Here is a 27,287-nt window from a genome sequence, read left to right as displayed (position 1 = left end):
CTTGTTCACCAGCTGACACCTGCTGATAGCTCCTCTCTGTCAGACTTCAGCAGTGAACCAGCTCTCTACTTCTAAACCTTCCAGACGTCGGGAAGATACGGGACCAACCACTGCCTGCCAGCACCAGCCTGGATGCAAAGAAAAAACTTCCAGAACAATGGGGACCAGTAGCAACCAGCACGTTAACGTACATTTCGTATTCCGTGGCCGTACGCCATCAGCGTCAACAGCAGGGTTTTCCTCACCGCTGATCCACGTAGCGGATGTGTCACACACATCTGACCTCCTGTTGCCACCGATTGTGATCGTGATGGACTGTGTTAATGTGGAAAATGGCTTAAATAGCCATTCCGCTCTTGAATTTCACTCTTCCATCACGTACTTGCTCTACGTATGTAATACTCTCACCTCATGAAAGTGACCAAATTTCTAAAAGAGTGAAAGATGAAAGACTTGTCCTTTAAATAGCGAAGGAAATTTGAGTGTGTGTAACAGGACTCCAGAAAAAGGACAAAAAGAGGGTGAAGCAACAAAAAATGAAATAAGTGACTTGTTTATGTATGATTGGTGAAAGGGTGCCACAATCCTTGTTCTATGTGATGTTTTTGTATGTGCATGTGTAGGTCTGTATCGACTCCCAAACCATAGAATTCGTCCACTTTAGTTTCATGTTTCCTTTTGTATGTCTGTTTCAAGGTAGACATTTCTAATGCACAGACCGATATACTATACAGCTGAAATACTAACAACATGTAAGTGTTGACTTAGTGATTCTAGATCTGCTTTTTTTTTTTTTTTAAGATCAGCTCTTAATTGCTGAATTGAGTGAGCTGGTTAATCAAATTCATTCTGTTTTGCTTTTTAATGGTAAAATAATTGATTGATTACACAAATATACCTAAAAATACTTGGTCATGATTTGGATCACAAATGCAATTATAAATTCAAATCAATCCTGTGAAGACATGCCCAGGTTAGATTTGTTTTTAGGACCATCATTCTGACGTTATTTCCATGACATTTAAGCATGTTTTCCTCCGAAATTCTTATTACCGTAATACTTGTGCGTTGTTTTCCCCATTATTCATAATCTGGTATTCTTACTGCATTATAGTAAAAAAACAAAAAACACTCCTATATATAATAGATTTTTTTTGTTATTGCATTATTAAATGTTCACGTTACGGTAACGACAATTTCGGTGGGACTGGATGTACCTAATTATTTGCCTCCTAATAATCCTTAAAATACTGTTTAAGCAAAATAGATTGTATCTATTTTTGGGATGAAATATGACCTGGAAATGTTCTTGGCAGGTTTTTTTAGATTTATAATCTGAGATTGTTTTAGTATGCCATTTTAAGGACAGTGTTACTAACTGGTACATCAGTTTTATCAATAATCATGCTGAATTTTATATCCTTATGTGTTCTGAACTGGACATTCTTGCAGTACAAATGGGAGCGGTCAGTTTTAGTCATGAAGTTAGGAAACATTATTTTGTGGATTTTTGATTGGACACACTGTAAGCATTTGTGACCAAAACATGAAGACTACATGAAGACACACAATGCCAACTGACTTGAGTGTGTCATGTCTGTTAAATGGCTTCGGTGTATCAGCTCACTTGTCTCCTCAGCCTTTCCAACCAGTATTGATGTATAGTTTGTACACTCCAGGATAAAGTTTTCATAATTTATTTGACTCTTTTACCACTTTTTCATATTTTTAGTCAAAGGGGCAAACAATAGCACTGAGGTGTTTCAGGATAATTATTTTGATAATTTGACATCATGTACAAAATAACATGAGTGTTGACAAGACAGCATACATGCATCTTAGTCCTATGCTTTTGTATTCATTCATTTGCACTGTCTTTGTTTTTGCTTTATTTTGCACCTGATGCAGTTAAGTTTTGAGAGTTGGTTGGAATAATGCCTTTAAGGAATCCAAAATCACTTTCATATTATAATTTATTTAATAAAAATTGTAATCTGTGCTCACTGGGAACATAACATTGACTACAAACTAAACATACTACCCTTCAAACGTTCTGCGGACAATACGATTTTTGAAAGAATTTAAAACTTTTATTCAGGCAAAAATGCATTAAATTGATCAGAAAGTGACAGTAAAGACTTTTACATTGTTTAAAAAATAATAATTTCAAATAAATGCAGCTCTTTTGAACTTTCTATTCATCAAAAAATCCTGAAAAAAAGTATCACGGTTTCCACAAAAATATTAAACAGCACAACTGTTTTAACATTGAAAAGTAGAAATGTTACTTGAGCATCAAATCAGCATATTAGAATGATTTCTGAAAGATCACTTGACAGTGGGGACTGTAATAATTGCTGCTGAAAATTTAGCTTTGCCATCACAGGAATAAATTACACTTTAAAATATGTTAAAACAGAAAACAATTATTTTAAGTTGCAATAATATATATATAATATCAGTTTTTTCCCCTGTATTTTTAATTTAATAAATGCAGCCTTGGTGAGCATGAGGCTTTAAAAAAAATATTATTGACCTCAGACTTTTGAATGGTAGTGTATTAGAAAAAAATAAATCTGATTTTTGCTGCCTGTCTGAACAAAAATTTGAACCCATGATTTTTCATACATTATAATTAAAGACAATTTTTATTTAAGAAAAAACTTGAAATAAAGTAAATAAACTTGAAATTGAAATTTCACCAAGTGTTAGAATTCAACCAAATCTTACATTCTAGTTCTGCAGTAAGTCACTTTAGCACTTGCTTACCATCCCAGTCAGTAGATCCTCCAGATGCTATAGCAAACAAAATATTCTTGAGGAATGCATATTAGATAGTTAGAGGGTTGGGAAATATTCCTTTTGTGTCTTACAAAATGTAATGCAACTGTTTCATTAGTTACTGTAACTCCAATCAAGCTGCTCATTGCTCTGGTGGTTAATGTACTTTTTGTCAAATGTACTAGTCAAAACCTTTTCTCATTCTTTCTGTTTTCTGCATCAAGAGAATATTAAATGTACAATTTGGTTTTGATGAACTCAGAGGGAAAAAATGTCAAACACAAGGAAATATTCAATAAACAGATGAAGGTTGTGGAGTTTTCACACTTTGTCTTGAGATGTTATTTATTTACAAACAGAAATTCCCTTTATAGCCCTTTAAATAACATCAAACAGATAACTTGTTAATTTGATTTATTAAAACATTAAATTTAAATAAAGGCATTAAATTAAACACTAATAATATATCAAAACATTATTACAAATCTATACACTTTACATACACAGCTTCCTGATAAGAATGAGAAGTTACACTCTGATGTTGCGTGGTAAATGTTGCTGGTAAAGATGAAAGAAGAGAGTGGAGATGAATGGAATATAGACAAATGAAAAATTCAGTATTTATCAATGATCTTTGCTGCTTCTTGGTTCAGTGGCTTTGGTCAGATTCCCAGTTTCCTTCTTCAAAACGCTCAACAGTGTCTGAGAGCTTTCAAGAATCTGAGAAAGACAGACAAGGGATTTGTTCAAACCATAAAAACACATTTTCTTTGTGTAACTAACTAACCTCTGCATGTTGCCCTACTTTTTTGGTTGGCTCAGTTGTATCATTCAGATTAATTAATTTGAAATGTGGTGGCTGTCCACACACTAGCATCATTATTTAAAAATGTGTACAGCTAAAAAAACATTTCAGCATGATCAGTGTTAAAATTTCACATTCTTGCATATTGCTTATTGTATTTTTTTTATTCTCTGATGAATATAAAGTTTGAAATAGATTTGATAACAAATCAAATGTTTTCTGTCACTTTTCATTAATTAAATGCATAAATGTACAGTATTAATTCCTTTTTTTCCCCTTTTTATCTTACTGACCCAAACTTTTAAACCATATATATTTATTTATGATAAAACACCATAGCAGCAATGGCTATATTCAATCAACAGTATTTCAATTTTAAAACAGTTATGATTACAACAATATCACTTCAATACATTGTTTACAATAATCTAACAACTTTGTCTTTACATCAAATCTTACAATTTAATATATGATAGAAATTAAAAAATTATTCCAGGAGAAACCTTTTAAAAATGTCCATTCATATATTTTCTGAATAAAGAAACGTATTCTAATTTTTTTTATTTTTAAAATGGGCATTCTATTAAAATATGTTTTACACTAAAGAAATTCTTACACAAATCACAAACCGGTTTCTCTTCCCCTTTCAAGAAGTATGAATAAGTGAGTCTTGAATGTCCAATTCAACATCTCGTATATATATAACCTGGTCATATCTATTTACAAAATAATAATAAGTAGCTCCTTGCCTTAGTACTGGATTCACCTCCTAGTTTGTTATATATGTATTTGTTCCATTCCATTTGCCATATATATGCTAAAAACAATAATATATATATATATATATATATATATATATATATATATATATATATATATATATAATAAAGTACAAGACAATTTTTATCGGCCATCCTGCTAGATATCAGATATTAACATTAGCACTGCAAATTGGAGGAAAAAACACTTTCAGTGGTTGACTAATAAACAAAAGATTCATGATGAAAACACAATACAATATTTATCAGCTAACATCTGACCCTTTTGAAATATCAGCTAATAATTTTGCTAGGCCAACTAACAAAATTAGTCTTGTCATCAAGTAATTCACTTCATTATTTTTATAAATGTTGTTTAAGTTTCATTTAAGATATTGGCACTGGGCTTGGCAAAAACATTGGTCGACAAAAAAAAAGAAGAAAAAAAAGGGACACAGTGAAGGTCTCACCTGTGCAAACACTAATAAAGCTAGTTCTTTTTTCTTTTTCTGGTCACTCTTCATGAAAACAACATGATATATTAAACAGGTTGATTATGTCCTTACCTTCATGTAGGCAGCCTCCGTCTCTGCGATGGTGCGGTCAAAGTCAGCGCGGGCATTGAGACGGCGTGCCAGGCTCTCGTTCACGCGACTCAGCTTCTCTGTCAGCACACGGATGTCATGCTGAAGACGAGTTTTCTCTGCTTCCTCCTGTTGGATCAGCCGGTTTAGATCTTCTCTTTTAGAGCACAGCTCCTCTATACCTGAGAAAGAGGAGGATGAAAAGGGCCAGTTCTTTAAAAAGAGGCAGCTCTAGGCACATCTAAAATATCTTTAATCAGTGTTTTATTTGTGTTGCATGTTGTGATAACTGAGAGGGAGTGTGTTTACGTTGCTGATGAGGGCTTGCTCAGGAGTTCTTCCTGCTGATTTGTGCAATTAAGAACAGGATTTTATCAAACACTAATTCAAGCAGTTCAGTGACGTGATATATATATATATATATATATATATATATATATATACACATACACACATAAATATATACATATGTTTAAATTATTCATGTTTTAATTGTGTTTTATATTTCTTGTACATCACTTAAGTTTCAATATCTGTTGTTTTTAAATGTGCTTTATAAATCAATAAATTAAACTAAACACATACATATACATATATATATATATATATATATATATATATATACACATACATAAAACAGTACTGTGCAAAGTCTTAGGCACATTAGTATTTTCACCCTCCAAAAATGGTTTTAAGCCAGTTATTTATATATTTTGCAATAGTGTCAATAGAAAATATCAGTTTACATTTCTAAACATTTATTTTGCCATTAATTGTAATAATCCAGTGAGATTGCATGAAGAAACCGAAAAAACTGAGACAGACTAAATCCAGAAGAACTGCAGCAACGTCTCCAAGATGCTTGAAGAAACCTTCCTGCAAACTACAGTACTATGCAAAGTTTTAGGCACTTGTGTAAAAATGTTGTAAAGTGAGGATGCTTTCAAAAATAATGTCATAAATGGATTTTATTTATCTATTAACTTCTATTAACTAAATAAAATCAGTATTTTTGGTGTGACCACTCTTAGCATTTAAAACAGCTTTTGTCCGGGTACACTTGCACATAGTTTTTCAGGTAGCTTTTTACATCTGTTTCTTCAAGCGTCTTGGAGATGTTGCTGCAGTTCTTCTGAATTTAGTCTGTCTCAGTTTTTTCTGTTTCTTCATGTAATCACAGACAGACTCGATGATGGCGAGATCAGATCTCTGTGTGGATCAGACCGTACAAAAATCTGACTGGATTATTACAATTAATAGCTAAATGAATGTTTGGAAAGGTAAACTGACACACTACAGCAAAATATTTATATATAATAACTGGCTTAAAACCATTTTTTGGGGTGAAAATACTAATGTGTCAAAGACTTTTGCACAGTACTGTTCAAAAAGTTTAAACCCACAACACAAATCTGAAACGAAAAGTTAATAGGCTAAACAAAAGAAACCCATTAAAATGTAAAAAAACAAACTAACAAAACATAACAATATTATGTTATGCAATACAACAAATACTAAACTTTAGCAAAATGTAATTAAATGATTGTGTTGTGGGTGGGTACAGTTGCCCTAAAATAGTATCTGGACACGAACTAGGCCTACCTCATACAAGTATAAGAACCCTTATTCCTCCAGAAGGAAAATTTAGCAAATTGTGTTGTATTCATTTTCAATCACTAAACTACAACAGGTGAACGGTTCATAATAAAGTTAAAAAAAATTCTGTGGCACTTTCTGCTTGTCAAATATTGGTGAATCATGTTCTTAGTTCATGCAATGAAATACACCGTGGTTAACGTTACTCTGCTAGACGCCTGTGTCAATTGGAGAACTGTCTTCATTCTATCAGGGAAAGAACAAAGAATAAACTATAGGTGTCACACTAGTCTTCTAATTACTCCTAAATTACTGTAGTATAATGACTGCAAATGTCAACGGAGACTAACGTTAGCTGCATTCAAGTTCCTTCTACCCATCACACGTAAGTTATATAACTTACAAGTAAAAAAGAAAACTATATGAAAAAAGAAAATGTATGTTCCCCTGACAGCAAAATAGTACATCTGGGTCGATGGTTACTTACATTTGACAAGCTCATTGTTGTAGGTTTGCAGCGCAGCTCCTTGCTGGGTCATTCTGATTAACGTTAACGTTAGCAGGTTAGTTAGCTCGCACACTACAAGAAAAGGCTTGCCTGACTCGTTTTAACACTAAAAGCGTTTCATGCAGTGAAGTCAGTTAGTTAGTTGTACCTTCTGATGTAAACTGTTTCTGGAATTCGCAAGCCACACAATTTACCGCACGTTAAATGCTGCAAACCTGCGAGGGGAGTAACTTTAAAGAAAACATTCCAGAAGCGGCCAAGTTAAGTCTCCCTCCTGTTTCCATGGGGACGCTCTAGAAGCGTCACCACGACAGTTTGCGTGGACTTTTATTTTAGAATTTAAAATAGTTATATTTAAAATAAAATCATTATTTAAAAAAATAAAACTACTGTCAGAACATTAAAATTACGAGGGAAATGCAAATACACTGGGCACCTCCCACATTTATTCAATTTCAAAGTATCTTATTATTACAGAGAATCCGTTAGACGGGCTCTGATTATTATTAGACAACTTCCGGCATCGACAATGTCGTCATCGACGCGCGACATGAGTTTAAAGAAGACCGCTACAATTTCTCCGTGTAATAACTGTTGACAATCTTTCGAATGGCTGCTTTGATCATATAATTTTAGCACTAAATTAGAGTCTCGTAGTAAAATGATTATGTACGTATGGTAACGGCACCGGACAATATACCTTTAACCAAGGATTTATGACTATTGTTTACATTCTGAGTTGGAATGAACGAGATGCGGACAATGCCACAGGGACTGTCAGCAGCCTGGGACACAGTGACATCTGCACTGGTGAGTGGTAAATATACTGCAGTGTATCAAATACAATTTTGGACATGACCATTTTATAGCATGGTTTTGTTGAAGTACATTTGCGTGCCAAAACCTGTAACCTAACCATGTCTCTAGGTGTCTCCTCTGCCAACCAATGCGTTGACAGATGAGGTTCTCTGTGATGCCTTGGCCCTGCTGGGTGGGCATGGTCTGGGTCAGTATGTGGAGGGTTGGCTGCTGGAGACTCTGCAGGTTCGTTTGACTACATCTGTTGCTCCTGAGTTCTGGACGGGGCTCAAGCAGCCAGAGGGAGAGTCTCAGGAGAGGGACAGGGCAAATGCTTTACTTAAAGCATTCAGAAACCTTCTTCAACAGCTGGAACCTTTCCTTGGTATGTCACAGCTATATTTTAGTGAAGCCTATGTGTTTTTGGGGTTAGATGGGTATTGGGTTTGCATATTGTTGCTGACCCATTGACAATTGTTTCTATTAGGAAAAATCAAACTATATAACAGTATTGTACTTCTTTGTTGCTGGTTGCAACTCATGAAATCTGTCAAGAATATTACAACCCAAAATCAATAATACTTTATTATATTTACAATACCGGTAACACTTTACAATACGGGTGCACTAATATGCATTAATTCATGATTAACTAATGCACAGATAATTATGAGTTAATGTATGATTCATGAAGAACTAAACCATTAATTAATTCTTACTGCATCATCAACTAATAAAGAGTCTATATGATTAATAGATTAAGTAACACATGAATTGATATTAATTCAATGTGCCATTTTGTATTAATTCATTAATAACATATTTTATTAACTAATAGTGTAAATTAATGTGTTAATTACCACATTTAGTCAAAGCTATGCACTTCAACTACCAGTTGTCTGCTTTAATTAATCATTAGCTAATGATTTGCAAAGGTATCATTATGTTATGACTTTACTTGTTGAGGCACATCATTATTAACTAGTCATTTAGTAATTGTAGTAATTTACACATGAATTTGCACTAACAATAAAGTAATTAATCATGTATTAATGTGTACCTTTATTATCTGGAAGTTGATATACAAGGCTTTGGCTCATTCTGGTAATTAACATATTAATTAAAACTATTAGTTAAAAAAATGAGTTATTAGGGAATTTATTCACAATTACATATTTAATTAATAACAATTCATGTATGAACTAATGAATTAACCATACAGACTCTTAATTAGTTCCTAATGTTGTAATCATTAATGAATAGCTTAGACAATCATTAGTTACACATTAATTCAGTATTATCTGTGCATTAGTTAAGCATGAATTAATGCTTATTAGTGCACCCGTATTGTAAAGTGTTACCACATTACTTAATATTACGGTGTCAGAAGTGGAAAAAATTTAAGAAATGTAATCTTGTGTTCAGCAAGGATGCATTAAATTGATCAAAAGTGACAGTAAATACATTTATAATGTTACAAAAGTTTTCTATGATAGAACGATTTCTGAAGATGAAGGATCATGTTACACTGAAGACTGGAGTAATGATGCTGAAAATTCAGTTTTGGCAACACAGGAATAAATTGCTTTTTAAATTACAGTACTGTGCAAAAGTCTTAGGCACATTAGTATTTTCACCCCCCTGCCAAAAAAGGTTTTAAACCAATTATTTATATATTTTTCTTGTAGTATGTCAGTAGGAAATATCAGTTTACATTTCCAAACATTCATTTTATTTTGAATTTATCCAAACAATATTTCACAATATTAATGTTATTCATTTCCATTGATATAATGCCATAATGTTAAATCTGAATAGTTTTAACTTGTCCAGTGTTTCCTGAGTCTACTGTTTTAATCGTACTCCTTTTTTTTTTCTTTCAAGGTGGTCTTGAGAGACTGGGCTCGTGGCAGGATGAGAGCTGTGGGGGTCTGTGTGGTCCAGGGGCCTGTGGTCTGACTGAGAGAGCTTTCTCTGTCGTTCGTGCCATTCTCCTGTTCTCTCCTCCACCTGTGCTGCAGGAGCGTGTGTTGGAGTTTTATAGCCGCACATTCTCTGTGCACATGAGTCAGGCAGGGGAAGCTGTGGCAGCTGAGGAGGGCTCAGCGGAACATGATGTAGGCGGTTTGTGTCCAGGCTGTTCTGCCCTCCTTCACCTGTGTTGGTGTCAGGAAGCTCTAGAGCAGCTTCAAGAGCTCAGCCACATACTGTGAGTTGAAGAGAAGTACCTTTCTGATTCAACTACAGATGCTTACTACATCCTAGTATTTTTTTTAAACACTATATAACATTATGCAGTATTCACATATTGCATTTGGCACATTACTATGTGGCATCATGTTTAAAGGAATGATCTGGAAATAAATATGATTATTTTGTGTGCGATATTGACGAAAATTATATCTCAATATTTTTTTGGTATTTCATTCAACCAATTTGTTTTAATGGCTGATTTATTCAGAAATAAAGCAAGTGACTGTCTTTAAGAATAGGTAATTAAATCTTTGACTCAACTAACTTTAAAAAAAAATGCAGAATCATTCAGTAATGAGACACTGTTGTGTGCTGCTTGCAGTCACACAGCGGTTCTGTTGTGGCTTGGTTTGAAAAAATGTTGTTGCTGAAATTGAGCAAAAACCTATGTTATAAACAATATTCTGTCTAAAATATAACTTTAAATATTTACTTATTTATTGAATTGTTGTATAAATCAATATCACATTTGCTATCATGCTCATATTCAGGAAAAACAGCGCTCTTGCTTGTGATATTATGTAATTATATCATATATGATATAAATATAGCAATTCATACAGGGGTATTTGTATAGGTTACATCACATGGTTAAAGCGTGCACTCAAGTCATGCTCTTATTTGTTTTTTGTAAAATGAGTGACACTCAGTAATATCAGTTCACACATTGTTAAAACAACAATTACAGTATTAACGTAGACGATACATATTACTTTTAATCTTTTTTTTTTTTTTTTAAACATGGCAACTTATGGCAATAGCTTATGGCAGACTGATCAAATCAGTTAAGGAGGAGATGTTGAACGTCATAGGTGATATTACTTCTGGCTTATTCATCACACTAGTCATGGAAGGTCATGTTTGTTGATCTCATTGCATTGTTACATTATTCCACACATACAGAAAATATGCATATTCTGTGATATGTACTTCAAAAGTAGTATGGTTGTCCTCAATTCCAAATAATACCAATGTGACGTTTGTTGCAGAGGTAGAGTACTTGGATATATAACGCCTTAATAAATGTGTTTGGTGATTTCAGCTCCAGACTACAGCTCTTAGAACGCGTGAGCTCTGAGGCCGTGACCAGCATCCTGCACCAGCTGATAGAGCAGAGGATGGAGCAGCGCTGCAGGGGAGAATACGAGAGCTCTTTTCTCACAGACTTCAATGATGTACAGAACTTTCATTCAGTTACACAGCAGTAAACATTTTATTTTATATGATCTACAGAAACGTTAACCATGTTGGTACTCAAACTTGTATCGACATTCCAAAATCCAAAATGTGTCACTTGATGCATGTAGTTTTAAAATGAGGTGCAATAGTTAACAACACCTTGGCCAACATGACTTCAGCGTGTCCAATTCCTTATGTGTGCTAATTTAAATCATTAATCAAACTATTGAACTTTTAAAGTTATGAAAACAAAAATGAGAAATTTTCTAGAGAAAATGTTGGTGGTTCTCTCCTGTGCAAAACTCACTGCCACAAAGTCGATCTCTTCAGCCACAATGCAGATTATAAACTAAAGTTTAATATTGAGGGTTTGGGAATGTTCAACAGCTACATGACCTTAAGTATGAACAGTTTTAGTCATGCAAATACAACAAATTGAACAAATACCACTAATTTTAACAACAACTGTACTTTTAAATAAAGTTTTAATAGGTAATAGGTAACTACACTAGTCAACATTTGAAGTGGATCAAAATTTTTCAGACCCGTTCTTGTCTTAGGATAACTTTGATGAACTTTTTTGATCTACTTCAAATGTTGACTAGTGTTGTTACCTATTACGCAGTATTAGTACATAATGTTCAGCTTCATTATTCCATCACACAAATTGGAGACATTTTCTATTCAAAATGGTCAATTGGTTAAAAAAACAATACATCATAAAAATCATAGTCGCACTTTATTTAAAAGTACAGTTGTTGTTAAAAGTTTACATATACCAGAAATATTTTAACATAATAAGGATCCTATTTTTTATTTATTGTTTATTTAGTACCGTCCTGAATAAGATATTTACATAAAAAATATTTACATGTAGTCCAGAAGACAAAATAATAGTCTTAAAATGTCTGACCCCCTTTCAAAAGTTTGCATATGCTTGATTCTTAATACTGTGTGTCTTGACCTAGATGATCCTTGACTGTTTTTTGTTTTCTGATGGCATTAATAACCAGGAGTTGAAAACTTTTGAACAGGATGAAAAATTTATTTTGTTTAAAGATTTTTTTTCATTTAGTACTACCCTTCAGAAGCTACAGAAGATACTTGGATGGTTCCCAGAAGACAAAATAGGTAAAATTGATCCTGATCTTCAAATTTAAAAGTTTTCACCCCCTGGCTCTTAATGCATCGTTTTGCCTTCTTGAGCATCAGTACTGGTAAATGTTTTTTTAATAGTTGTGTTTGAGTCCCTCAATTTTCCTGAGCGGGAAAAGATGGATCTCAAAATCATACAGTCACTGCTGGAAAGGGTTCAAATATGCAGGGTAAAAGATGCTGGAAAACGATACTCGGTTACTACACGTAACCTCGGTTCTCTCTCTAGAGAGGGAACGAGTATTGCGTAAGTTTAGCTTACGCTACTGGAAGGATTCATCTTCTCGAGATATTGAAGCCAAAAAATTATCCTTCATTTTGTATTCATTGTCAACGCAGTGCAGCAGCTAGCAGACCTAGAGCAGGCCATCTCGCGTGCTCATTGGCTGCCCTGCGGGCAACTGCTGGAGCCTACCAGTGAGCTCGGCGTGACGTCACACCCAATGAAGGGCGCCCCTGCCTTCATAGCGCCACAGCCCGCCGGAATGGGCGTGGCTTAGCGTATAAAAGTAGGGCCTGTAGGCTGACTTCCCTGGTTTTTCGTCGACTGAAGCGAAGTCGCTCGTGGCGCGAGCACGGCCGGTTACGCAATACTCGTTCCCTCTCTAGAGAGAACCGAGGTTACGTTTAGTAACCGAGTATCATTCTCTTACGAGAGGTTCTGAGTGCACTGTCGTTAGTAAAACGAGTGGGGGACCTGCATGCGCTGTCTGTCAGCGCGTAGTGTCTTGAGTTCGGGCCGAATGACTCTAAAGTCATCCTCAGACCTAGACATGGCTATGTTCCTAAAGTGATGGGCACTCCATTCAGAGCGCAAGTGATTTATATAATCAACACTTTGTCAATGCCGTGCGCGCCAATGGAATGAGCCCTGATGCCCAGAGGGGATTGCAGACCTTTTGACGCGTAAGCAGCTGCTATAGCGTCCACTATCCATCTGGACAGGCTCTGTTTCGAGGAGGCGAGACCCTTGGTGCGCCCACCAAACAAAACAAAAAGCTGTTCTGAACGCCTGAAGGAGGCGGAGCGCGTAATGTAAAATCTCAGCGCCCTGACAGGGCAGAGGAGATTCACATCACTTTCGCTGTCAGATGCTGGCAGAGCTGACAGCGAAATAACTTGCGCTCTGAATGGAGTGCCCATCACTTTAGGAACATAGCCATGTCTAGGTCTGAGGATGACTTTAGAGTCATTCGGCCCGTACTCAAGACACTACGCGCTGACAGACAGCGCATGCAGGTCCCCCACACGTTTTACTGACGACAGTGCACTCAGAAAGACGGTTTTCAGTGACAGATATTTCAACCCCACGGAGTCTAGTGGTTCAAATGGAAAGGCTTTCTGGGCCTCGAGGACCAATGAAAGATCCCACATAGGAACCGACGGGGGGCGCGGCGGGTTCATCCTTCTAGCTCTTCTAAGGAAGCGGATGACCAACTCATGTCTTCCCAGTGACTGGCCGTGCGTCGATTCTGCGAACGCTGCCACGGCCGCCACGTATACTTTGAGCGTGGATGGGGACCTCCCCTTATCCAACAGCTCTTGCAGTTAGGTGAGCAGATGCGCCACCCCGCATGTCCGTGGGTCCAGACCTCTGTCGGTGCACCATCCGGAGAACACCGACCATTTAGACGTGTAGAGCCTTCTCGTGGATGGAGCTCTAGACTGCGTGATCGTGTTCATCACTCCTTCTGGCAGGGCAACGAGTACCCGTTCATCAACCATGCGTGCAGAGACCAGCGCTCTGGAAGGGGATGCTAGATCGCGCCGCGAGCCTGAGAGAGGAGATCTTCCCTCACCGGAATCGGCCACGGAGCTGTAAGTGACAGCCGTGCTAGTTCTGGGAAGCAAATCTGATTCTCCCAACGTGGGGCTATAAGGAGCACCGAGTGGCGCGTTTCCCTGATTCTCTTGATCACCTGTGGTAACAGAGAGACCGGAGGGAAAGCATATAGCGGGAGGCTGGGCCAAACCTGGGCCAGCGCGTCCTCGTCCTTCGAGAAGAACGTCGGGCATTGAGCATTGTCTTTTGATGCAAATAGGTCGACTTCCGCTCTGCCGAATAGGCGCCACAGCTTCTGGACCGTTTGGGGGTGCAGGGACCATTCCCCCGGGGGAACATTGTCCCTGGACAGTTTGTCTGGGCCGTCGTTCAAATGGCCAGGCACATGCGCCGCCCTCAGCGAACACAGGTGCATCTGAGACCAAATAAAGAGGCGTTCCGTCAGATTGCAGAGATTTCTGGATCTGACACCGCCATGACGGTTTACATAGGATACCACAGACATGTTGTCCGAGCGGACAAGAACATGTTGGTCCTGTATGAACGGGAGGAAGCGCTTCAGTACGTTCTCGACCGCTATCATTTCCAGACAGTTTATGTGAAAACACTTCTCTTGGTCTGACCACTAGCGGAAGACCGGTCTGCCCTCGAACAGCGCGCCCCAACCCGAGTTGGACGCGTCTGTCGAAATGACTTTCCGATAAGAGATGGTTCCTATCATCACTCCCTGCTGGTACCAGTCGGCTACTAACCAGGGCTGCAGAGCCGCTATGCAGGTCTGAGTCACTCTGATTTTCTGGCTGCCAGAAACCCAGGCTCGGCGGGACGCGTAAGCATTCAACCAGCGTTGGAGCGGGCGCATGCGCAGTAGGCCCAGCTGAAGCACCGCTGCTGCTGATGCCATACAGCCCAACATCCTTTGAAATGTTTTCAAAGGGAGAAAGCTGCCCTTCTGGAAAGATGTGGCTAGGTGGCAAACACGGCGCGCGCACTGTGTCGATAAATGAGCCGTCATGGTCACCGAGTCCAGTTCTATTCCTAAAAAGGAAATTGACTGGCTGGGCAGTAATGAGCTCTTGGTCCAGTTGACCATGAGACCCAAGCTTTCCAGGTGACTGAGAAGCACTGTTCTGTGAGATAGCAGTTCTGTCTCTGACTGTGCCAATATCAGCCAATCGTCCAGATAGTTCATTATTCGCAGCCCCTGACTTCTCAGGGGGGCGAGCGCCGCGTCCATGCACTTCGTAAATATCAGAATCAGAATCAGAAAGAGCTTTATTGCCAAGTGTGCTTGCACACACAAGGAATTTGTTTTGGTACTGAGGCTTCCAGTGGACATATACAAATACAACATGAAACATAATACTACAAATTATAAGAATAAAAAATAAAAAAATAAATATATGAGAATAAAACTATCACAGTTGGGTTTAGTCAGAATAGACATTTTCAGATTTACAGATTATGAACCTATTTACAGTGTTTTGAATATTATAAATAAATAAATCTACATATAAGTATCACCTGAGTTGTGGGATATTGCACTAAACAGTGGGAGTATTGCACTTACAGGCATATGCCTTGGGAGGAGTGTTAACTGTTCAGGAGGGAAATGGCCTGTGGGAAGAAACTGTTCCTGTGCCGAGATGTTCTTGTGGCCAGTGATCTGAGTCTCCGTCTTGACGGTAACAGTTCAAACAAGTGGTGTCCAGGGTGAGTGGTGTCTGTGATGATTTTACCTGCTCTCTTCCTCACTCTGGAAGAGTACAGGTCCTGGAGGTTTGGCAGGGGGGCACCAATAATCCTCTCCGCAGTCCGGACTGTCCGTTGTAGTCTCCTGATGTCTGATTTGGTAGCTGAACCAAACCAGACAGTGATGGAAGCGCACAAGACAGACTCAATGACGGCTGAGTAGAACTGAATCAGCAGATCCTGTGGCAGGTTGAACTTCCTCAGCTGGCGAAGGAAGTACAGTCTCTGCTGGGCCTTTTTCACAGTGGAGTCAATGTGATTGTCCCACTTCAGGTCCTGAGAGATGATAGTGCCCAGGAACCTGAATGACTCCACTGCTTCCACAGTGCTGTTCATGATGGTGAGTGGGGGGAGTGCTGAGCTGTTCCTCCTGAAGTCCACGATCATCTCCACTGTTTTGAGCGTGTTCAGCTCAAGGTTGTTATAACTGCACCAGGCAGCCAGCTGTTCAACCTCCAGTCTGTAAGCAGACTCGTCACCGTTTCGGATGAGACCGATGACAGTGGTGTCGTCTGCAAATTTCAGGAGCTTGACAGTGGGGTCTTTAGAAGTGCAGTCATTAGTGTACAGGGAGAAGAGCAGTGGGGAGAGAACGCACCCTTGGGGAGCACCAGTGCTGATTGTGAGTGTCTTGGATGTGTGTTTCCCCAGTCTCACTCGCTGCTGTCGGTCCGTCAGGAAGCTGGTGATCCACTGACAGATCGAGGATGGTATGGAGAGCTGGGTCAGTTTGGCTGTGAGAAGACCAGGCATGATGGTATTGAAGGCCGAACTGAAGTCCACAAAGAGGATCCTTGCATAAGTCCCTGGTCTGTCGAGATGTTGCAGGATATAATGCAGTCCCATGTTGACTGCATCATCCACAGACCTGTTTGCTCTGTAAGCAAACTGAAAGGGATCCAGCAGGGGTCCAGTGATGTCCTTCAGGTGGGCCAGCACCAGTCTTTCAAATGACTTCATGACCACAGACGTGAGAGCGACAGGTCTGTAGTCATTAAGTCCAGTGATTTTGGATTTTTTGGGGACAGGAATGATAGTGGAGCGTTTGAAGCAGCAGGGAACTTCACACTGCTCCAATGATCTGTTGAAGATCTGCGTGAAGACCGGGGCCAGTTGGTCAGCGCAGGCTTTTAAACAAGCAGATGAGATGCCGTCTGGGCCTGAGGCTTTCCTAGTCTTCTGTTTTTTGAAGACTCGGCTCACGTCCTCCACACAGACCTTAAGCTCAGGTTGGATGGCAGGAGGGGCTCAGGTTGGATGGCAGGAGGGGCTCAGGTTGGATGGCAGGAGGGTGCCACCCCAAATATACGGGGTGCTAGGGACGGGCCGAATGGCAGGACGGTGTATTGATATACCTGACCGTCGAAGGCGAATCTCAAAAATTGCCTGTGACGGGGTATTATCTGAATCTGAAAATAGGCATCCTTCAGATCTAGAGAAATAAACCAGTCCCTCGGGCGAACGGCGTTCAGATCGCCGCCATTTACGGGCTTGTGAAACTGAACCGGAGCCGAAAGCTCGGCGCACGCGCTCTCGGTTCTGGGCAATGGCTGCTCGCTGAAAGCCGAAACCGGCTGATTTATGTGAGATGTCCCAGTCATAGGGGATGGGGAACATTCTTTTGTCACTTTTTGACGCGCGAGCAGCGCTCCAGGCGGAAAAGCTTCCTGTAAGCGTGACCGGGTGTGCACGGGCACGAGGCTTACAAGTGTATTTGACGCCCCGATAATAATGGATGGGGAGCGTCTTATTAATGCCCTGCGTTTTGTGATAACACTTAAAGGTTTGTGATAGCAAGCGTGAACGCTCTCTGGCGGGCAAGAGACTTACATTCATAACCTGCTTTTTTGATCGTGTAACATAGCGAGCAGATAGTGGGCACAGACCTGTGGACACATTTCTTACATTCAACATTCGAGCGGCTTTTCTGCGCTTTATGAGAGTGTGCTCTGTGAATGACACAAGATTCAAAGTGCTTGTGTGTAGGGGTGAACACTGGGGCGTGGGCACTTTCACTACACTTAAAACACAGACGGCATGAGCCGGACCAGACATTATACTCTTTTTGAGATTTCTCTGGGTCGCTGTGAAAACGGCATTTGTGTGCAGGCGAGAGGGTGAACAAACCGGCTCGTTGGCTGCTAAATGAACCACTGCAGTAGCCTGTTTGAAGGGGACTGACAGGGAAATGAACTTTGACGGCAGTCCGGCCGCAGCGGGACACGAGCGTCTTTTCTCTCTTTTCGTTAGGAGGGCTTCACGTGCTCAGACTTCAGCGTGATCTTCTGCCGAGGCCCTCTGGGGGGCGGCTGTCTGTGACGGCTGTCTGAGCGCGACCTAGGGCTGAAGCTGCACGGCGGCGACTTTGAAGGAAACAGCCGTCGAGCCTGTTCGGCGCGGATTCCTTGGCAGCACTCGGGCCCGAGACGGTCAACAGCTTGCGTCAGCAGGCGCATCAGTTCCGCATCAGCTCCAGCGCGGGTACGGGTGGATTCCTGGATCGATGAGGAGGCGGAGTGAAGCGACCATTCCTCGCTGTCTGATGCCAGGATGGAGCAGCAGTCTCTCGTGGCGTGTCACTCGGCCTCATCCTCAGATGCGACGGCAGTGAGGCTCGTGAGCGGCAGCTGCGCGTCGGTGAGGGGGGGCGGGGAAGGCGAAAGCGAGGCTCGAGGGAGGTTCTCCGGCGAGAGCGCGTCGCTGTGGCCACAGGTTCCGGCTGTCTTAGTGAACGGCGCTTCTTCCTGCGCGGTCCCACAGAGGGCGGAGTGACTGCTGCGGTGTTGAAGGCTTTGAGTCGAGCCCGCAGGGTCGACAGCGGGAGTGCTTCACAGAGCTCGCAGGCCCCGGATCTGCATGTTCCAGGCCCAGGCAGAGAGCGCAGATCAAGTGGCGGTCTCCGGCGCTGAACGGGGCTCTACACGAGCCGCAGGAAGCGCAAGGCATCTTTAAAAAGACACTCGCTGCTCTTTTAGAATAGGTTAGCAAGGTAAAGGATACGTCGCCGGATAGCGTAGCTCGCATGGATGGCTGAAGGTGGCGAAGACGGCCGGCTTCCTCAGCGCTGTCCTAAACTGGCTGTTCGCTTTTCGACAGCGGCGGTGGCCTGAGATGGCCTGCTCTAGGTCTGCTAGCTGCTGCACTGCGTTGACAATGAATACAAAATTAAGGATAATTTTTTGGCTTCAATATCTCGAGAAGATAAATCTTTCCCGTAGCGTAAGCTAAACTTACGCAGACGAGAGAACCTCTCGTAAGAGAACCAAAGAATTTGCACCTGGAGGATTTTTCAGAAAAAAAAATTGGGCAGTTTAACTGTTCAGGGCAAACAGTTGTGGATCATCCAGGTGACCACACACCATATTAAGAATCAAGCATATATAAACTTTTTAATGGGGTCATTTTTATAAATTCAATTATTATTGTCTTGTGGACTATACGTAAACTTAAAAATATCTTAATTCAGGACAGTTCTCAATAATAAAAAAAAAATATATATATATAACATGAATTGTTTTATGATCCCTCTTGTTGTGTTAAATTAATTAACATTTTGCAAATTCTGCAAGGTGCATGTACTATAAACTTTGACCACAACTACAGGTCCTTCTCAAAAAATTAGCATATTGAGATAAAGTTCATTATTTTCCATAATGTAATGATACAAATTAAACTTTCATATATTTTAGATTCATTGCACACCAACTAAAATATTTCAGGTCTTTTATTGTTTTAATACTGATGATTTTGGCATACAGCTCATGAAAACCCAAAATTCCTATCTCAAAAAATTAGCATATCATGAAAAGGGTCTCTAAACGAGCTATTAACCTAATCATCTGAATCAACTAATTAACTCTAAACACCTGCAAAAGATTCCTGAGGCTTTTAATAAACTCCCAGCCTGTTTCATTACTTAAATCCGCAATCATGGGTAAGACTGCCGACCTGACTGCTGTCCAGAAGGCCATCATTGACACCCTCAAGCAAGAGGTTAAGACACAGAAAGAAATTGCGGCGTGGCATGGATGCAATCAGCCTGTGGCACTGCTGAGGTGTTATGGAGGCCCAGGATGCTTCGATAGCGGCCTTAAGCTCATCCAGAGTGTTGGGTCTTGCGTCTCTCAACTTTCTTTTCACAATATCCCACAGATTCTCAATGGGGTTCAGGTCAGGAGAGTTGGCAGGCCAATTGAGCACAGTAATACCATGGTCAGTAAACCATTTACCAGTGGTTTTGGCACTGTGAGCAGGTGCCAGGTCGTGCTGAAAAATGAAATCTTCATCTCCATAAAGCTTTTCAGCGGATGGAAGCATGAAGTGCTCCAAAATCTCCTGATAGCTAGCTGCATTGACCCTGCCCTTGATAAAACAAAGTGGACCAACACCAGCAGCTGACATGGCACCCCAGACCATCACTGACTGTGGGTACTCCAGTGCTGCTTCTCTGTAGCCCAGGTCAGGCGCTTCTGCCGCTGTTTCTGCTTCAAAAGTGGCTTGACCTGGGGAATGCGGCACCTGTAGCCCATTTCCTGCACACGCCTGTGCACGGTGGCTCTGGATGTTTCTACTCCAGACTCAGTCCACTGCTTCCGCAGGTCCCCCAAGGTCTGGAATCGGTCCTTCTCCACAATCTTCCTCAGGGTCCGGTCACCTCTTCTCGTTGAGCAGCGTTTTTTGCCACACTTTTTCCTTCCCACAGACTTCCCACTGAGGTGCCTTGATACAGCACTCTGGGAACAGCCTATTTGTTCAGAAATTTCTTTCTGTGACTTACCCTCTTGCTTGAGGGTGTCAATGATGGCCTTCTGGACAGCAGTCAGGTCGGCAGTCTTACCCATGATTGTGGTTTTGAGTAATGAAACAGGCTGGGAGTTTTTAAAAGCCTCAGGAATCTTTTGCAGGTGTTTAGAGTTAATTAGTTGATTCAGATGATTAGGTTAATAGCTCGTTTAGAGAACCTTTTCATGATATGCTAATTTTTTGAGATAGGAATTTTGGGTTTTCATGAGCTGTATGCCAAAATCATCAGTATTAAAACAATAAAAGACCTGAAATATTTCAGTTGGTGTGCAATGAATCTAAAATATATGGAAGTTTAATTTTTATCATTACATTATGGAAAATAATGAACTTTATCACAATATGCTAATTTTTTGAGAAGGACCTATGTGTACTTTACTAACAAAGTACTGTGTAATAGGTTACTACACTAGTCAACATTTGAAGTGGATCAAAACCTTTCATCAAAGTTTGTGAAAACAATCTCTCTTTTTTATATTTTACTATTCAAGGTTAAAGTACCTAATTAATCACTGTGTTTCCAGTGGTTGGGGCAGGTTTTAGGATGGCTGAGCAGGGTGTTTGCCAGTAAGGTGGAAGAGGTGGGCAACGATGCCACAACCACAGATGGCAAGACGGGTCAGCCAACCAATGCCCTCCTCCAGCGCTGGCACTGTCACATGCACCAGTTTTTCTGCCGTATCTACGTAAACATGAGGATTGAAGAACTCTTCAGCATCATACGAGGTGAAAAAGAAAATCCATTTGTGTAGCATACTGCTTGTAATGGGTTTTCAGTGGGTAGCACTGTCGTCTCACAGCAAGAAGGTCCCGTCTGAGCCAGGAGTCTTTTCTTTGTGGAGTTTTCATATTCTTCCTGTGTCAGTATTAGTTTCTTACGGGTGCTCCTTTTTCTCCCACTCAGTCCAAAGACATGCAGGATAGGTGGATTAGACATGTCAAATTGGCCGTAAGAGTGTGTGCGAGTGTGATACACAGGAAGGGCATCCAATTTTTTAAACCTGTGCCTAATCCAATGTGTGTGTGCAGGTAATTCAGATGAAGCGAACCCTGCAAACGAGTGGGGCTAATGCTTGGAAAACGTATATACTGCATGTAATCTTATCCTAGTTTGTTTTCATGTATTTTTCTCTGCTTAATTGTTGCAGATTTTCCTGAGTCTATTCCCGCCATTGAGGATCTTAAGTTCTGTCTGGAAAGGACCAATCAGAGACAGCAGCTTCTGGCCTCTCTCAAATCAGCCTTTGAAACACGACTGCTGCATCCAGGTCGGTGATTCAGGCCATTTTCACACTTGCGGAATACTAAACTCGTGTAAAAATGTTCTGACATTTACCATGCTTTTACCTTTCTTTTCCCACTTCAGGAGTACATACATCTGACATTATCACTGTTTACATCTCAGCCATCAAAGCTCTAAGAGAGCTCGACCCCTCCATGGTCATCTTGCAAGTGGCCTGCCAACCCATTCGCAAGTATCTCAGGTTTGTCAACTGCACTGGTGTCGTCTGTCTCAAGGAAATTGTGCTTTTTTGTAAACCAGTTCCAATACTGAAGTGGTTAGTCTTTTTTGTAATGTTGGAAATGACAGAACCCGTGAGGACACTGTGCGGCAGATAGTGGGCAGTCTGACAGGTGATGCGGAGGGTTGTTCTGATCTTGCTAATGAGCTTTCTCGAGCTGACCCTGTTACCTTGGAGACACAGGATAGTGAAGATGAGGGAAGTGATCCAGAGGACTGGACTCCAGATCCTACCGATGCTCTCACAGGTTAGTGTTAACCACCAACACACATCAACATGAATACTTCAAGCCCCAAATGAAAGTAACAATTGGAATATATACTGTACGCCGTATAATTATTTATTACTATTTAAAAAAATTTTTTTCTATTTTAATATATTTTGAAATGTAATTTATTCCTGTTATGGGCAAAGCTGAATTTACATGATCATTCAGTAAGCATTCTAATATGCTGAATTGGTTCTTTGAAACATTTCTTATTATTATCAATGTTTTAAAATGACATTTTTGTGAAACTAATCTTATTTTTTTTCAGGATTCTTTTTTGAATAAAAGCATACATTAATATATAATTACTATTAATTTTATTAAAGTCCTCAATTTTATCCCTTAAAACTCATCTTTGATCACCAAAATTACATATTTAATTTTTTCTTTCCTTGAAAAAAATTCTTCATGCCTTAAAATACCTTGAATGTAATTCAACATTGGATAACTACACCATTGCCTCATTAAGTATATGCGGTTCTTTGAATATGCAAATTAGCCCGATCTCCACTAACTCACACCAGCTCAGAGATCCACTCTTTGACGATCACATGTTGATCTGATTGGGTTACAAGGTAGTTTGTGACGTCAGAAACACCAGCGATTTCAAACCGTGTTTTTTTGAGACTGTCTTTGGTTCACTGCAGTTTTAAAGAGAAAAAATACTCAGCAATGGTGTTGACTTAAGAATTTGCACATGGTTTGTCTAATTAAAAACATAAGATAGACATATAAACAACATTAAAAGCTTGATTTTTTCTTTTTACCACATTGGGACTTTAACAATATTAATATCTAAACTAAAGTATGCAATGCTAAATGCAGTTTCATTGCAAGGATAATATATTGATGGTGGTATATTATTTTCTCAAATTCACCAACCATTGGCCTGTGTGTAGAATAGTCAATACAAACTGCAGTCACAGAAATATGGGTCCTAACAGGCAGTCCACATTTCAGCTCTCTCTCTTCTCTGTCTTTCTGTAGATAAAACTGGCTCTAAACGGCGTTCTTCTGACATTATTAGTCTGCTGGTCAGCATTTACGGCAGTAAAGAGATCTTCATTAATGAGTACAAGACTGTACTGGCCGACCGACTTCTTCATCAGCTCAACTACAACACAGTCAGGTAACCCACCAATATAAAACTCATTTACTTAATGCTCCTGAACTAGCTTTTTAACTTTGGTTTGGTTTAGTTAAAGCAGAAAATGTGGGACATTGTGTAAAATGCAATAAAATCAAGAATCTTTGATTTGTTAAATCTCTTTCAACTTTATTTAACTGACAAACGCACAAAGAAAAGTTTTCCAAAGTTTTCACTGAACACTTTAATTGGATTTTGTAAATATATAAACAAATTTAGATTTTGATGGATGCAACGCACTCCTAAAAAGTTGTGACAGAGGCCAAATTAAAGTGAAAAGCTTATAGTATATCCAAGTTAAACTCTTTTGAAACAGTCCACAACAAGTATGTGAATTGGTAATAGTGGATTGTATTGTGTTTGAGAGTAAAATGAGCATCTCAGTCTTTGAGTCATGGCTCAAAGGGTCATGGCTCATCACTTTGTGCCAAATATCATGAGAGAATGGTCAAACAATTCAAAATCACATTTCTCAATGCAAGATTGCAAAGTATTTAGGTATTTCACCTTCTGCCAGACATAATATTGTGAAAATATTCAGGGAATTCAGAGAAATCTCAGGCGGTGTTGGGCAAGACGTTGCAGCCACGAAAATCAAAGTTTAATTAAGTTGTTCAGTAAAAACTTTGGAAACTGACATTTGTCAGTTAAATAAAGTTATATAGAAAGAGAGTTAACACATCGAAGATTCTTGATTTTATTGCATTTTATAAAAGTCCCAACTTTTTTTGATTTTGGGTTGTATTATACTTTATGTACTTTTAATTTTTTTGCATTTATCACTTTCTCTCTAACAAATTGTTCTTGCTACTGTAGCTTTAAGGCATGTAGCTTTAACACCCTCTGTTTTGATTGGCTGACATCTCAGCTTGCGAAATAATAGAAGTACTTACTCACAGACTGCTGGTTTGCTCCTGGGTTCAAAATAGTTTGCACTGCACTATCCTTCAATAACATCTTTGCAAAGCTTTACAATGTGCTTTACAACTTTTTTTTTATTAAGAATTCACAGCATGGAATAAATGGATTAAAAAATGGAACAAATACAATACATAATATAAATACAAATTAATAGAATATATTTCAAATATTATTTTGAAATCATTGAATAAAGACCAGCATTCTTTTTTTTTGACAATTTGATTGACTTTTGATAGGCTGTCTAGGCTTTTGATAGGCTCTCTTTTTATTGACTTTTTTTAAAAAATATATATATATTTAAATTTTTTTAAATTTAAGTTTAATGAGGAAGAAAAGTAGGTGTTGTAGACATGTAAATGTGGGTGGCCATGAATGCATGTGTTCAAATTCCCAAGGAAAGGACATGGTCTGTTAAAAACGTATACCTTAAATGCACTGTATGTCACTTTGTATAAAATAATCTCCATAAATGTATTCAACTGTGGGAAAACTGCATAATTAGGGAACAGATTCATTTTTACAACCCTAATTTCAACCGAGTAAAAATGCTATTTTTCTGATGGGGGTTGAGGTTTTGAGTTCTTAAAGTTATTTTATGTTTCATAGTACAGTGATCTACTACAAAGGATCAAGGAAAATGAAAAATTCCCATGACAACGGTTTAGAGCAAAAGAGAATGGAATGTGCCGTGTTTTTAATATGTGTACTTGTACTTGTGTACTTAATTCAAAATTGACAAATCTTATTTTTTAAGCAATATTGCAGTATTTATTATAAATGAATTATCCACGCACGTCATTATTTTTTTAAGAAGCTGTTTCACTCAGATATACAGTACATCAACATCACAATAGGGAAGAAAAGAATATTATAATTTTCTTTGCACTCTGACTTTAAATTCTTTCTGTGTTTGTGTTTATAGAGAGATTCGCAATGTTGAGCTGCTGAAACTGAGGTTTGGCGAGTCCCACATGCATTACTGCGAGGTGATGCTAAAGGTATGCTTTCCATTCCACTCGCTTCTCAGCTCTCGTCCACAAATCCACTGCTCTTGGTTATCTGTCATCTTGTTATCATGATATGTCACCTCAATGGGATTTACTTCCATTACGTGTGCTATTTATATTAACTTGTCTGTCCTCTATAGGATGTAGCAGACTCTCGGCGCATCAACACTAATATCCGAGATGAGGGGAGTCGTCTTCCTGTAGAGGAGCAGTCTACATTACTGCTGTCTGCCATGATCATCTCATCTGAGTTCTGGCCCCAGCTGAAGGAGGAGAAGTTGGAACTGCCTGCAGTTGCTTCTAAAGCCATGGAGGACTACACACACCGCTTTGAGAAACTCAAGGTACTCCAGTCTAGTGGTTCTCAACTGGTTTTGTTTTAGGACCCAGATTTTACATTGGACATCAAGGGTCCCATTTTAACGATCTAAGCGCACGGCACAAGTGCACTTAGGGCGTGTCCGAATCCACTTTTGCTAGTTTAACGATGGGAAAATTTGTTGCGCACCCAGCGCATGGTCTAAAAGGGTTGGTCCCTATTCTCTTAATGAGTAATGGGTGTGTTTTGGGCGTAACGTGCATTAGACCAATCAGAGTCTCCATCTCCTATTCCCTTTAAAAGCCAGTTGCGCTCATGCCATGGCAGATTGCTATTTACATGATAGAATTTGCAAGCGGAAAGACTGAATCGGCTCGTGCACAAGGTTAAAGCGCCCAAGCAGACTATCTACGGGATAAGCCGGATTCCACCATATCTTTATGTACACAATAATAATCTTTTAATATTTGGCGTGTTTGTGTGCTGTTGGATGTCCCTGTGTGTGTAATAATCAGAGTGTACGCGCGTTGTGCACCCGCCTATAGGCGCATATTACTAATGCTCCCTGTAAATAACAAAAAACACTTGTGTCGCGCCTGGCGCTGCATTGTGCCCAGTGTATGATAAGGCCCCAAGTGTTCACCCAACACAGTACCAAGAGTTTGATTAGATTCTTTAGTGTGTCATGATTATACAGGATTTCTCACCTGATTTGTCTTTAGGACTCCAGTGTAATGTAGAAATTTCTTAAGCCATATATTTTTTGTCTTTAATTTTTTTTGTCGTGCAGGCCATGAGGACTCTGAGGTGGAAGCCTCACCTGGGTTCTGTTACGCTGGACGTGGAGCTGGAGGACAGAACCATCGCAAACCTCACAGTGTCTCCTATCCATGCTGCCATTATTTTACACTTCCAGGACAAAGGTGTGGAAAATTTGTTTACCCAAAAATCATTTCTTCCCCCTTATGTCATTCCAAACCTCTATATTTTTTTTTTTTTGTGGAACACATAAAAATGGCTACGGTTTTCTACATGAAGTAAAAAGCAACTCTTGCTGTCAAGCTCCAAAAATGACTAAAAAAACACTGTTAAAGTAGTACGACATATGCGAAATATTGCAAGCTTTTTATAATCATACTGCAGTTTTGTGTGAAGAACGGACTGAAAGTGTATAATCACTGAAATCTTTAAAAGGTCTGACAGAATTTTCATTTTGAGTGAAGAATAATACAGTGCCTGTTTACACCTATTATCTTCATAGGTTTTCTCTGATTGGATAGGTATTAGATCATGAAAAGATCAGGTGTAAATTCCCTCCGAAACACATTTGAGATGGTTTTAAATCTA

At 39.5% G+C, this 27,287-nt stretch overlaps 3 protein-coding genes across 3 annotated transcripts in view; 2 read left to right on the top strand and 1 right to left on the bottom strand.

The window, feature by feature from the left end:
• Positions 1-3,105, top strand: part of tprn (taperin) — a 40,974-nt gene extending 37,869 nt beyond the window's left edge. Inside the window, exon 4 of the mRNA XM_077206343.1 lies at positions 13-3,105. Within this exon, the coding sequence (XP_077062458.1) occupies positions 13-75 (63 nt within the window). The 3' untranslated portion in view covers positions 76-3,105. The remainder of the gene's footprint in view (positions 1-12) is intronic.
• A 73-nt stretch (positions 3,106-3,178) lies between these two features.
• The window catches only part of ssna1 (Sjogren syndrome nuclear autoantigen 1), a 37,746-nt gene continuing 13,637 nt past the window's right edge, over positions 3,179-27,287 (bottom strand). The window contains exons 2-4 of the mRNA XM_077206374.1: positions 7,012-7,071; positions 4,911-5,110; positions 3,179-3,501 (exon numbers count right to left, since the gene is read on the bottom strand). Of these exons, the coding sequence (XP_077062489.1) occupies positions 3,406-3,501; positions 4,911-5,110; positions 7,012-7,063 (348 nt within the window). The 5' untranslated portion in view covers positions 7,064-7,071 and the 3' untranslated portion in view covers positions 3,179-3,405. The remainder of the gene's footprint in view (positions 3,502-4,910; positions 5,111-7,011; positions 7,072-27,287) is intronic.
• The window catches only part of anapc2 (anaphase promoting complex subunit 2), a 32,277-nt gene continuing 12,544 nt past the window's right edge, over positions 7,555-27,287 (top strand). Inside the window, exons 1-12 of the mRNA XM_077206341.1 lie at positions 7,555-7,842; positions 7,960-8,215; positions 9,715-10,039; positions 11,126-11,258; positions 21,280-21,481; positions 21,904-22,023; positions 22,122-22,239; positions 22,347-22,525; positions 23,534-23,675; positions 25,537-25,612; positions 25,762-25,965; positions 26,731-26,863. Of these exons, the coding sequence (XP_077062456.1) occupies positions 7,777-7,842; positions 7,960-8,215; positions 9,715-10,039; positions 11,126-11,258; positions 21,280-21,481; positions 21,904-22,023; positions 22,122-22,239; positions 22,347-22,525; positions 23,534-23,675; positions 25,537-25,612; positions 25,762-25,965; positions 26,731-26,863 (1,954 nt within the window). The 5' untranslated portion in view covers positions 7,555-7,776. The remainder of the gene's footprint in view (positions 7,843-7,959; positions 8,216-9,714; positions 10,040-11,125; positions 11,259-21,279; positions 21,482-21,903; positions 22,024-22,121; positions 22,240-22,346; positions 22,526-23,533; positions 23,676-25,536; positions 25,613-25,761; positions 25,966-26,730; positions 26,864-27,287) is intronic.

This window comes from Siphateles boraxobius, unplaced genomic scaffold (assembly GCF_051911475.1).
Source record: "Siphateles boraxobius isolate OS27281-9 unplaced genomic scaffold, OSU_SipBor_1 56, whole genome shotgun sequence".
Lineage (NCBI taxonomy): Eukaryota > Metazoa > Chordata > Actinopteri > Cypriniformes > Leuciscidae > Siphateles > Siphateles boraxobius.
The sequence above is the reverse complement of the archived record's forward strand: the minus strand, read 5'-3'. Positions and strand labels throughout refer to the sequence as shown.